Source organism: Helianthus annuus, chromosome 14, assembly GCF_002127325.2.
Source record: "Helianthus annuus cultivar XRQ/B chromosome 14, HanXRQr2.0-SUNRISE, whole genome shotgun sequence".
In the NCBI taxonomy this organism is placed as follows: domain Eukaryota; kingdom Viridiplantae; phylum Streptophyta; class Magnoliopsida; order Asterales; family Asteraceae; genus Helianthus; species Helianthus annuus.
In genome coordinates, this window is record NC_035446.2 from 129,322,191 (window position 1) to 129,334,250 (window position 12,060).

Consider the following 12,060-nt stretch of genomic DNA (forward strand, 5'->3'; position numbering starts at 1 on the left):
AAATCGTATCAAATCCTGTAATCAAACCGATATCGTATCGGTACCAAATTTACTATACCAAATCATTTTCGGTACCAATTTGGTACCCACCTTTTGGCGTTTTCAGAATCGTTACTTTCGGTTCGACAACGGTCTAGCACCATACCTATATTTATTGATTTTTACTTTCAAATACCATACCGTATTGTACCGAGCATTTTCGGTGTCGGTACCTAATTTCGATGATTTTCTGGATCGGTACTTTCGGCGCCGTTACCGGTACCGAGCTCATCCATATTTTAACGTGTTAGCACCGTAATAACTGAACGAAAACAACCGAATTTCCAACGTGTAGCACGTGTGGGTCCTATTATTATTATTATTATTATTATTATTATTATTATTATTATTATTATTATATTAGGTTATTTAAAATCGCTTTTTTTGGACGGATTGACTATCCTTTTCACGACATTTTTATTTATGTTTTGATATTCGGTATCTGCTTGCCGTTACTGACACGCGTTTTGCAGTCATTGGGTCCCCGCCACAATGCGCAGGCGGAAATTTAACTAGTTATGATAATTGCTTAATTTAAGTTTTCTCAACAGTTAAATTAAACACAAGCTAATCACATAGAATATCACAAAATAATTCATATAGCACATAAACATCATTTGATCAGATCTAACCATTGAATTCACTTTGAAAATAACTTATTCGTTTTTTTTAAAACCAATAAGCTAATAAATTATTTCAAAAACTCACGATTAGTTGAGACTTTTCTAAATTAATAAGTTATTTTCGTTGCCAATGAGGTAGTGGTGAAGTGGTTGATGAAATACTTGGTTTTTCTTATGACCCAGCTTCCACTCTCCCCATTATTTTCTGCAGTATCCAGGTGAAAAGCGAATACGGGTGACGCCGGTTCGTCTTGGACGAGAGGCGAGATTTTACCGATTATTCCACTGTCCTGCCTTCGAACGGGTGGAGGTTGGGTTTCCACGTATCTGAGAGAGCGTTTCTCAAACACCCCCTAAAGAGGTGAAGTTATTATCAATAACTCTGCAAATAGAAAACACTAATTATTGTTACTCATACTTAAAAATAGAACTTTTAAATTTCACCACCATAAAAGAAAATTCTCATTTTAGAAAATTGTCATTTTTTTTTTCTAAATACACGGTTAGCAAGAATTTAGCAATAATTATTTCTTAAACTTTTTACTTTAACCTAAAACATAAAAGCAAGATCGGACGGATAAGAATGAAGTGGTAAACAGATCGTAGGGCTGTGATGATGAAAGGCTGTCAACGACAGGTCACTCTATCTTTCCTCGTGGTCTGAATGATTCCCCTTTTTTTCTCCATATACTCTCATCTCACCTTCACTTTATCTTCCATTTTCAAACCTTCAAAGATCCAGAGAGAACTAAAGCCTAGGGTTCAACTAACCGGCAGTTATCTTCTCCGAGATCGGCTGCTGCTCGTGTTAATCCTCATCGTCTTCTGTTCAGATCTGGTTCTAATACTGGTAATCGTTTAATCTGGCTTTAGTTTACTTTGTATCTGTTGTTGAATCTGTTGTTTTTGGTTGATTTTAGCGGTTGTAGATCTGAATCTGTTTAATTGACTTTGATTTTTGATTTGCAGAAGCTTTTGTTACAACTTTTTGTGTTAGTTTTTTTATTTTAGAGGATAATTTAGGTGTTTTTGCTTTGTAGTAGTGGATAGATCTGGATTGATGTTAGGATTGGTTAATCTGATTCAGAGTTGTGTAGATCTGTTATTTGTGGTTTATGTTTGTGTTAGAATTTGTAGAACTTGTGATGATATGTAACCAGATCTGTTGATTTAGTGTTATGATATCTTCGATCTGTGGTGTTGAGCGGTCTATGATTTGATTGGATTGTTTACATAAGGAATTGAGAAGATCTGCTTTTGGTGTGTGTGAAATCGGTAACTGATGTGTGGTAGGTGTACTTTCAAGTTGTTTTTGCTGTGGATTAATGCGCTGGATGTTGTTAAGGGTGTGAGTTGTTGTGTAAGCGGTTTGTGATATTATGAGTCAAATTAACAGCTGTAGTGATTTGATTCGTAAGAGTAAAGCTAAAGTTATCTGAGTATGTTTATTTTTTGGGATTGAGGAAATGATTCATTGTTTTGTCTGTTACTTTTTGTCTACTTTTAGCGGTTGCATGAATTGTACACTGTCTTATCTGTACGTGACAGGTGACATATGGTATACTGAAGTTTATGTAATGATACATTAATTTTTGTGTTACAGTTAATATAAAATGGCCGATGCTGAGGATATCCAGCCCCTTGTTTGTGACAATGGAACAGGAATGGTGAAGGTTGGTATTGTTTTGTACTTGTCATTGTTAATTATGTCAGTTTCTAGCTTGCCAATATAATCTTTGAATTGATTTGGTTTGTTGATTAAATATATAGGCAGGGTTTGCCGGTGATGATGCTCCAAGGGCGGTCTTTCCAAGTATTGTTGGTAGACCAAGACATACTGGTGTTATGGTTGGTATGGGACAAAAAGATGCTTATGTCGGAGATGAAGCACAATCAAAGAGAGGTATTCTTACCTTGAAGTATCCTATTGAACACGGTATTGTCAGCAACTGGGATGACATGGAAAAGATTTGGCATCACACTTTCTACAACGAGCTTCGTGTTGCTCCAGAAGAGCATCCCGTTCTTCTTACTGAGGCACCTTTGAACCCTAAGGCTAACAGGGAAAAGATGACTCAGATTATGTTTGAAACCTTCAATGTTCCCGCCATGTATGTCGCCATCCAGGCCGTGCTTTCTCTTTATGCCAGTGGTCGTACCACAGGTGTGTTTATTTTCATGTTTCTGTTAGATTGTGTTTTGCATTAGTAACAAATGAGACTAAATCACATATTTTTGTTATATAGGTATTGTGCTGGATTCTGGAGATGGTGTGTCACATACAGTTCCAATTTATGAAGGTTATGCACTTCCTCATGCTATCCTTCGTCTCGATCTTGCTGGGCGTGACCTCACGGATTCCCTTATGAAAATCTTGACTGAAAGAGGTTACATGTTCACCACCACTGCCGAACGGGAAATTGTCCGTGACATGAAAGAAAAGCTTGCATATGTTGCTCTTGACTACGAGCAAGAGCTCGAGACTGCAAAGAGCAGCTCTTCTGTTGAGAAGAACTATGAATTACCCGATGGACAAGTCATCACAATTGGTGCCGAAAGATTCCGTTGCCCTGAGGTTCTCTTCCAGCCATCTTTGATCGGAATGGAAGCTGCTGGTATTCACGAGACCACCTACAACTCGATCATGAAGTGTGATGTCGATATCAGGAAGGACCTTTATGGTAACATCGTGCTCAGTGGTGGTTCCACCATGTTCCCTGGTATTGCCGACAGGATGAGCAAGGAAATTACCGCCCTTGCCCCCAGCAGCATGAAGATCAAGGTGGTTGCACCTCCAGAGAGAAAATACAGTGTCTGGATCGGAGGATCGATCCTTGCATCTCTCAGCACCTTCCAACAGGTATATTCAATGTCTTCTTATATCGTTTTAATCTGTGTATATCGTTTCATATAACTAACTAACTTGGGTTTGTGTAATCAGATGTGGATTTCCAAGGGTGAATATGACGAGTCTGGCCCGTCCATTGTCCACAGGAAGTGCTTCTAAGTATGGATTTTGTTTGTTTTGAAGGTTGAGTTTCTTTGGTTTTTGGTTTTCTATTGCCCTTTTATTTTTCGTGTTATGTTTCATGTGAACTAAGTAAGAGTGGCAGACATTGGGATAATACTGGGAAAGCCGAGGGGGATAAACAGTTAAACACCATGTTCATCTCTAATCCATCTCTCTGCTTCATTTGTCGTCGAATTGCTGCTAGATATGTTTGTAGTGGGGAGTGGTTGTGAAGAAGTCGTTTTATTATGAATTCAAACTGTCTGTTTATCTGTTTGGCAATAATTATGTCAATGTCTACTTTATCAGAAGTTATGTTAGACTCAGTTTGTGGTCATTTTATTATCATCTATAAGGATTCTATTTATTGCTCATGCTGGCTAGAGTTTATTTGTTTTAACTTTTAAGTTACAAAGTACTATGCAAGCTTCCATTGATCACCTTGAATGAAGTTTGTTACAGCATACACATTGACATGGTCGGTCGGAATCCGGTTGCTCCATTGCACCCTTTTCGACAAATCTGACCCGTTACCGCTGTTGTTAAACTCGCCGTAATAAAGCGTTGTCAATGCAAAGTCGTCTTTCCATGGCATCCACCCCTGAGGTGTGATCAGTGCCTCCAGTCTGCAACTAATGAACACAGTCCTTGAAAACTCCTTCCATGGCCTTCCTAAGAAGTTGTTGTGGACACTAGGGTTTTTGTGGTATAGCTTCATGTACTCTTCTGTCCCATTTACCAAACAGTTTTTGAATACAAATCCTGTTGTTTGCGCGGGATCAGTTCGTCCGTGTGCAGTCACAGCGTTCTTTTCTCCTTTCTCGGGTGTGAGCTGACGTGGACGAACTAGGATGGTGCAGTCTTGGAAGATTGTAGCTGAGTTGCCAAATATGAAATCAACATTGCCTTCTATGCGACATGACTTGAAGAATTGTCGAAGGGAGTGGGCGTAGAGGGTGTCTTGATTGCCCAAGATCTCACAGTTCTCTATAACCGATTGGTCGCTGTCGGTTCGTAAGGCCACTGCTTGGTGTGCATCGGGACCGGCCGTGTTCTCTATGGTTAAGTTACTTGCCATGAATCCGTCCCCAAGTATTCCTGCAACATAATATCGTTCATATTTCTTGCAAGAAAATCCAAAAACAAATATAACATTTACATTTGAGTATGTTTCCTTTATTCTCATATATCTTTTAATTAACAAAGGGTATAACATATCTCATAAATAACTAATGAACTTTAAAGGCATTTGGTAACATTCAGTTAAAACTGAGAACTGCAGTTACCAACTGTAGCCGAGTTATAAGTAGACATCCCAGGTTGCCCAACATTCGAACTCCCCGAAATTATAGTTTTGCCCATTCCCTCACCCAAAACCACAACATTCAGCTTCTCTAACCCCACTCTAACACTCTCTTTATACACTCCCGCCTTCACCAATATCACAAACCTCCGCCCACGACCCCAATTCGGCGCTGCATTCACCGCCTCCTGCACCGTCGCGTACTTACACGCGCCACCTTTACACACCGTCACATCACCCTTCAACCCAACCGGAACCCCCAACTCTTTCTCCTTACCCCCGTCCCCACCACCCTCCCAAAACCCGTCTCTCTCTGTCTTCACCGGCCCCCACGACCCCGTTTTGTCACCATACACGTTGTACGCCATCATCATGCTCAAAGCGTTGCTGGTGTAACCCACAAGATTGTTTATAAACAACATCGTATCAATGACTATTTTGGTGTCGTTCACGTAACTTAATGCGGACCAGCAGTCGTACTGGGAGGTTAATGCGGCGCTTGTCCATGCACGGCAGTCTTTGATCTGCTTACGTGGCAATGCAACGGCTGTTGCGTTTAGACGATACTCTGAGTTTCGGAGGTGTTCGATGCAGGTTTTAGCGGCTGAAGTGCGATTGGGATTGCTTGGGGATGATTTGAGGATTGATTGGATTTTGGATTGAGCGGTATGGAGGTTTTCGGAGGTGATTGATACTGCGGATTGGAGTATTTGGATTGGATTTGTGTTGGGAGAGCGGGCGAGTGATGATTCGCATAGCTGTGGATTCCTGGTGGCTTTACAAGCTTGACGGATTTGATCTGAGGTGGTGGATGAGATGGTAATGAGAAGAGAGGTGAAGAGGAGGGAGATTGTACCCATGGGGTGGTGGATGAACTGATTTTCTACATGCATTTGATCATTTAAATATACAAGGGAAATGCCATTGGCATTATAGTCTAGCGGCATCTTACGGGTGAGATGGTCCTGGGTTTGATTTCTAAAGAGGGGGGGGGGGTTTCCAGATTTATTGGGTTTCTTCTGAACTGGTGTATAAGCATTATTGCATAGTGAAGATGGATATGATCGGAGTGCTTCCACTGGTGGCACGATGATACTTCAGTGGTCCGTCAGTAATCTAAATTTGCCGTTAAAAAAAATACCGTACACGTCTTAAATGTGATATAACATGGTCTTTTAATAGTGGTTTTTACTATATGATTATTTTTAACACATTATCCACAGTGATTTGATCTTGTAGGTTTACTTTGATTCTAATTCTATATTGGACATGTCTTCGTTTACATTTTTCCCATTTAGTTTTATTAAATAAAACTAAATGGGAAAAATGTAAATGACGACATGTCCAATATAGAATGTGACATTTGATAATCTCTCATATGAGGAGCTTATAGGTTTGTTTTTTGTTGCTCTAGTGGAAATTTCCTCGGAGGACTCCCAGCATCCTAGTATCACTTAGGTATTTTTCGTTATTCTTTTTAACTTTGTACAATTGTACATACACATGTTTCTATATATAGATTTATTTTATAGCTTCATGTGATTGAAAAATGTTTAAAATAGGTTTCTAAACTTTATTAAACGAAATTAACTGGCTTTTAACTGTTTAAGACCTCCATTCCAGACTTTAATTATCAAAGAAACAAGTGATATCCAAAGAAAATATCTTAAAAACACCCATCAATGCAACCTGAACTAGATATAGTTGATATGATTTAAAAAAAAATACAAATATAACCTATATATCTTTGTAGATATAACATGATATTTATAGAACAATAATTGTAGGTTCGATGTTTGTTAAACTTCAACTATTTAAACACATGATATTGAGATTTCCGACTGAGGGGCGGAAGTCACCGGACCTAAAAAAAATTATAAAACTTGGGGTCGAGACGTATATACCGAAAAATTTCTATACGAAAACTACATACTCTCCACTGCTGAGCGAAAAATTCGGGGGGTCGGTCGCCCCCTCCCGCCCCTTAAAAGCTTCGTCCATGGTCGACATCAATAAGTGAACTAATGGGTACCAAACTGAACAGTGTTAGTAGTCTTGTAGGACAACTATGTGAGTTTGAGTAACAAAATAATAGACTTTTATGAATAACCTTAAACCGAACTAATAAAATAGTGAAATTGTTGATATGTACATGCACATGAATACTTTCTATTGAAAAGGGGATGTGAAAGATGTTAAGGTTGCGTGTCTTGCTATGAGAGAAGTCTCTTCAACAAAACATAATACCATTCTTTTGTGTTGGTTGAAAAATGGCAAGCCACAACAAATTACTATAATTGATTATATTTTTATACATTATGAGGCTAAAATTCTATAGTTTAGTTTATTATTATCGCTATTATTTTATTTTATGTGAAATCCGTGGTAAAACCAGGTAAACCCTAATCGATACTTATGACTTACACGATTAATGAAACAACCTTGATCATGCCTCAGACGAATCCGAGGGCACGTTATAGTTAACATATGAACGTTAGTAATTAGCGTGGTGAAATTGATGCCTCAGTGCACAGAAAACAAGTTAAATGGAAGACTTCCGGTTAACAGTGCATTAACGAAGAAAAAACGAATAGACGCGCCGTAAATGAACCCATGGATACGGATTTACGTAGACATGATAATTAGATTATAACATAAGGATTTTGTGGTCTTAGTATGTAGCAAACACGTTAAATGAGGTAGTTTTCGGTTAACAAACCGCCTTTGATTTTAACGCGCACCGTAGCATCCAAATGTGCATTGTACCATCAGTCAATCCTCAAAAGACTTACAAAACATTATTATAGTGTATTTCAAGCAAAAACGTTAAAGTGTTTGGGTTTTCGTTAAAGCTGGGTTTGTATTTTTAAACATGAAACACTGCGCAAAAACACGTTATTTTACGACCGTTTACCAAACTAGGGGCGCGTTTTGTCACACCCCAACCGATGGCGGAAACATCGGAGTAAGACGAAAACGAGATTGCAAGAGACTTCATAACACTATTGATGACAATATTTAATCAAAACCGTTTTCATTTCATAAATTTCAAATTGTTAACATTACATGGAAATTCAAATACAACAATTTCAAGACAAACACAACAACAAGAACAAAATTGATACAACATATTAAAACCTAAGGCGTCTATATGTGTATCTAAGCATCGTCGCTACTTCAATTTCATAGCATCATCATCCTCAACCTGTAACATGTTTAAAATAAAGTTCAATGCAAAAGCAAAGGCGAATATAAAAGTTTTCAATATATGTAAAAGCATAAATGTTTAAAACGAATCTACATGGCAACTTAAGTTATTCAAGATAAACGTAACATTGCATGCTATAAACCTAGTCAATCCTCTATTACGCAATAAAGAATGATGTTTTAACATGACCACAAGTCTACAGGCGGTGCTTTACTCCTATATAGCTATACATGTTAAATGGAGGCTCGTACGAAGCTAATGACTATGGTATCACATAAGTATCACCCAAATTCACGTATCAAGCATAACAAGTAGTTCATGTATAAGGATTGTTTTGTGCATGCATAAGAATAAAGTTTGAGTGTAATTTATAGTTGAACATGTTACACCCCAAAAGTGGTAAACGAAAAAGGGGAAGTTCGAGTATATTCACGGTTTTTCAAGCTTTCCACTTGATATTCCGCGAGTGTTTGGTTGATTAGTTTGGAGCACCTTGTCCTTCTACACGAAGAAACATAGGTGGGTGAGTAGTGAGAGTTTAACGGAAGATTAAGTTTCGGAGTTAAAAATACATGAAAGTAAACATAGGAAGAAAATAATCATCTAGTACACATAATACTTGTTCTTGACACTATGAAACTCAAGAGAGTTTAAATGTTTTCATGGGACATATGCCCATTAGAATCGTGACAAGCATTGTGGTCATTAGATGATATAACCTACTATCTTGACAAATGACCACTAGTTCATCATCAAGAGTTCGATTACTTGGATAATATATAAGTATTATATAGTGTTCATTATGTCATATAGGTCAAGCATGAGGTAGGAGGATGAATCCCGCATTTAGGAACCTCTATTGTATATCATATAAGTCATTTAGGAGGTAGGAAGGACAAGTCTTCCATTTAGGTACCTCTTGGGAGTTCACCACTACACTTGTTATTATAAACAATCAAGGAGGGTCATGAATGTTGGAAGTTTAGTGTGAATGAAAGTCTCAAGTTGGTAATTCACCTTGTCCCACATTGGTGTGGGAACAAAAAGATAGGCTATTTATAAGGTGAAACCTTAATGAAGCCTTTGAAGTCTTATGATATGTTTTACCACAAGTCCTACCCGCGCACGCGCAGGGGGGTGCAAAAAATGGAACCGGATTTAGTTGAACTCGCGTATGCCCGCACGTCCTGAGGACACGAATGCAGCTCCGAAAACCCGGGCTCGCGGGAGACAGTTTTTGCACTCGAGACTGACTAATTGTTTTTTATTAGTTAGTCTTTAAAACTAAAATAGTTGGTCTTATTAATGGGGTTTTATCTGAAATGATTTTCAGTTTTAATGAGAATCATTATATTATTCAGTTTTGAAACCGATTAGCCTTTAATTCTCTGCAATGATGAGGCCAGAATCAGTTATGATCTGTGCCTATAAAACCCAATGCAGACAACTGTTTAGACACACCTTAATAGCTTCTCCTCTCTCAATCTCAGTTTCTACAACACAACTTCTTTTCGTTTCAGGCAAGTGCTTAAGTCCGGCAGTGCGCGGTGCTGCTTAGAACCGGCGTACCCTGGGAACAGACGACGAATCCGTTTAAGGGAATTGTGTCAAACACAAGCCCGGTTCACTCGTTTACTGTTTCTTCAGTTTTATTACATTCTGTCCAGTTTCTGTTCAATTCTTTTATACAGGTTTTCTAACAAACTTAAACAGATCTGTTTTACTAATTGTTTCTGCATTCTTTTTGTTTCAGAATGGAATCCCAGCCGATGACTACTGCTGTTTCTACTGTCATGACCAGTGCTGTTTCTACGGTCATGACTTCTGCTGTTACTGTCACTACCGGTCTAGTGACACCACTGCCTAATGCAGTGTCGCATGCTGAGAAACCAGAGAAATTCAGTGGTGTGAATTTCAAACAGCGGCAGCAAAAGATGTTCTTTTATCTGACCACACTGAACCTGGCAAGGTTCTTGACTGAATCTAAACCCCATGTTGATGAAGGGGATATGGATGGTCAATCTGTGAGCACGATGCATGCTTGGAATCATTCCGATTTCCGGTGCCGCAACTTTATTTTGAATGGTTTGGTGGACACATTGTATAATGTGTATTGCAAAGCAAAGAATGCCAAAGAATTGTGGGAGTCTTTGGATCGCAAATACAAAACAGAAGATGCTGGCACTAAGAAATTCGTGGTGGCTAAGTTCTTGGACTTTAAAATGATAGACTCTAAAACGGTTATGAGCCAAGTGCAATAATTGCAGGTTATCCTTCACGATATTCATGCGGAAGGAATGATGCTCAGCGAAACATTCCAAGTTGCTGCAATGATCGAAAAATTGCCACCAAGTTGGGTTGATTTCAAGAACTATCTCAAGTATAAGCGAAAGGAGATGACCATTGAAGATCTTGTTGTTCGTCTTCGGATTGAAGAAGACAACAAAGTGGCCCTAAAAAGGTTGATGGTCCTGAAACAGTGAAGGCCAATCTTGTTGAACATGGCCAATCTTCAAAGGGAAAAAACAGTGGAAAGGGTGGAAAGAAAAGTCATGGGAAACGCTCCAACCTTGGTCCTAAGGGAGGAGTTGGGAAAAAGAAGTTCCAAGGAACTTGTTATAATTGTCAAAAGCAAGGCCACAAGGCCAGTGAATGCAAGCTTCCCAAGAAGGAAAATGCTTGACACGTGAACATGGTTGATGAAGTCAACAACCTGGTTGCCATGGTCACGGATCTCTCGATTTTGGTGACTGAAGTTAATTTGGTCGGGCAAAATAACAAGGATTGGTGGGTTGATACGGGGGCTACCCGTCATGTGTGTTTCGACAAGAGCCTTTTCAACACCTTTAAAGAGGTGACTAATGGCGAAAAGGTTTTTATGGGAAACTCCGCCACGACCGAAATTAAAGGTGAGGGGAACGTGGTTCTAAAAATGACTTCTGGAAAGGAACTCACCTTGTCAAACGTGTTGTATGTTCCAGAAATTCGTAAGAACCTTGTGTCGGGGTGGCAGTTGAACAAATTTGGGTTCAAAATGGTGATTGAGTCGGACAAGGTCGTGTTGACCAAAAATGGTGTGTATGTTGGTAAGGGCTATGCCCTCAATGGAATGTTTAAACTAAATGTAATTGTCGTGAATGCAATGAAAGAAAACGCTACTAGTTCTACTTACTTGATTGAGTCTTCTTATCTTTGGCATGGTAGACTAGGTCATGTTAATTATAATTCCATTCGTCGTTTAATTAAACTTGATTGCATACCAACATTCGATATCGACTCAATTAATAAATGTGAAACTTGCGTAGAAGCAAAACAAATGAAATCGTCATTCAAAAAGGTTGAACGACTCACCGAACCCCTCGAGATGATCCACACTGATGTGTGTGATCTAAAAGCAATTCCTACTCGTGGTGGGAACAAGTACTTCATGACGTTCATTGATGATAGTACTAGGTATTGCTATGTGTACTTACTTAAGAGTAAGGATGAGGCTATTGACAAGTTTATCTTGTTCAAAGCCGAAGTTGAGAATCAACTAAATCAGAAAATCAAAATTGTAAGGAGCGACCGAGGAGGTGAATATGTTTCACCATTTATTGACGTATGTGCAAAACGTGGAATCATCCACGAACTCACGGCTCCTTACTCCCCTCAATCATATGGCATAGCAGAATGGAAAAATCGTACTTTGAAAGAAATGATGAATGCCATGATGATAAGTTCTGGTGTAAACCAAAACATGTGGGGGGAAGCAATCTTATCGGCAAATTATCTGTTGAACATGATACCTAATAAGAAAAAGGATGTAACGCCTTACGAATTATGGACCGGAAAGAAACCACCATATAAATCCTTGAAAGTGTGGGGGTGTTTAGCT

General features: G+C 38.8%; 3 protein-coding genes across 3 annotated transcripts; 2 read left to right on the forward strand and 1 right to left on the reverse strand.

Moving 5' to 3' along the window:
* Nucleotides 1–1,254: 1,254 nt before the first annotated feature.
* Nucleotides 1,255–4,046, forward strand: LOC110903735 (actin-7). Its single transcript, XM_022149519.2, has 5 exons — nucleotides 1,255–1,512; nucleotides 2,266–2,335; nucleotides 2,433–2,826; nucleotides 2,909–3,522; nucleotides 3,604–4,046. The coding sequence occupies exons 2-5, from the start codon at nucleotides 2,276–2,278 to the stop codon at nucleotides 3,667–3,669; spliced, it is 1,134 nt and encodes a 377-aa protein (XP_022005211.1). The 5' UTR covers nucleotides 1,255–1,512; nucleotides 2,266–2,275; the 3' UTR covers nucleotides 3,670–4,046.
* LOC110903733 (probable pectinesterase/pectinesterase inhibitor 51) lies at nucleotides 3,748–5,843 on the reverse strand. Its single transcript, XM_022149518.2, has 2 exons — nucleotides 4,959–5,843; nucleotides 3,748–4,770 (listed from the first exon to the last, which is right to left on the reverse strand). Exons 1-2 carry the CDS (start codon nucleotides 5,833–5,835, stop codon nucleotides 4,091–4,093), a joined length of 1,557 nt encoding a protein of 518 aa, XP_022005210.1. The 5' UTR covers nucleotides 5,836–5,843; the 3' UTR covers nucleotides 3,748–4,090.
* A 4,109-nt stretch (nucleotides 5,844–9,952) lies between these two features.
* Nucleotides 9,953–10,866, forward strand: LOC110907377. The gene is made up of 3 exons (XM_022152370.1): nucleotides 9,953–10,381; nucleotides 10,451–10,563; nucleotides 10,620–10,866. The coding sequence occupies exons 1-3, from the start codon at nucleotides 9,953–9,955 to the stop codon at nucleotides 10,864–10,866; spliced, it is 789 nt and encodes a 262-aa protein (XP_022008062.1).
* The last annotated feature ends 1,194 nt before the right edge of the window (nucleotides 10,867–12,060 follow it).

Excerpts from the sequence above, each read along its gene's own strand:
- LOC110907377 (XM_022152370.1), top strand. The coding sequence starts at position 9,953 with ATGACTACTGCTGTTTCTACTGTCATGACCAGTGCTGTTTCTACGGTC. Across the intron at positions 10,382-10,450 it reads CTGGCACTAAGAAATTCGTG|GTTATCCTTCACGATATTCA; the intron begins GTGGCTAAGTTC and ends CAATAATTGCAG. Across the intron at positions 10,564-10,619 it reads GATTTCAAGAACTATCTCAA|AAGACAACAAAGTGGCCCTA; the intron begins GTATAAGCGAAA and ends TTCGGATTGAAG.
- LOC110903733 (XM_022149518.2), bottom strand. The coding sequence starts at position 5,835 with ATGGGTACAATCTCCCTCCTCTTCACCTCTCTTCTCATTACCATCTCA. Across the intron at positions 4,771-4,958 it reads TTATAACTCGGCTACAGTTG|GAATACTTGGGGACGGATTC; the intron begins GTAACTGCAGTT and ends ATTATGTTGCAG.
- LOC110903735 (XM_022149519.2), top strand. The coding sequence starts at position 2,276 with ATGGCCGATGCTGAGGATATCCAGCCCCTTGTTTGTGACAATGGAACA. Across the intron at positions 2,827-2,908 it reads TGCCAGTGGTCGTACCACAG|GTATTGTGCTGGATTCTGGA; the intron begins GTGTGTTTATTT and ends TTTGTTATATAG. Across the intron at positions 3,523-3,603 it reads CTCTCAGCACCTTCCAACAG|ATGTGGATTTCCAAGGGTGA; the intron begins GTATATTCAATG and ends TTGTGTAATCAG.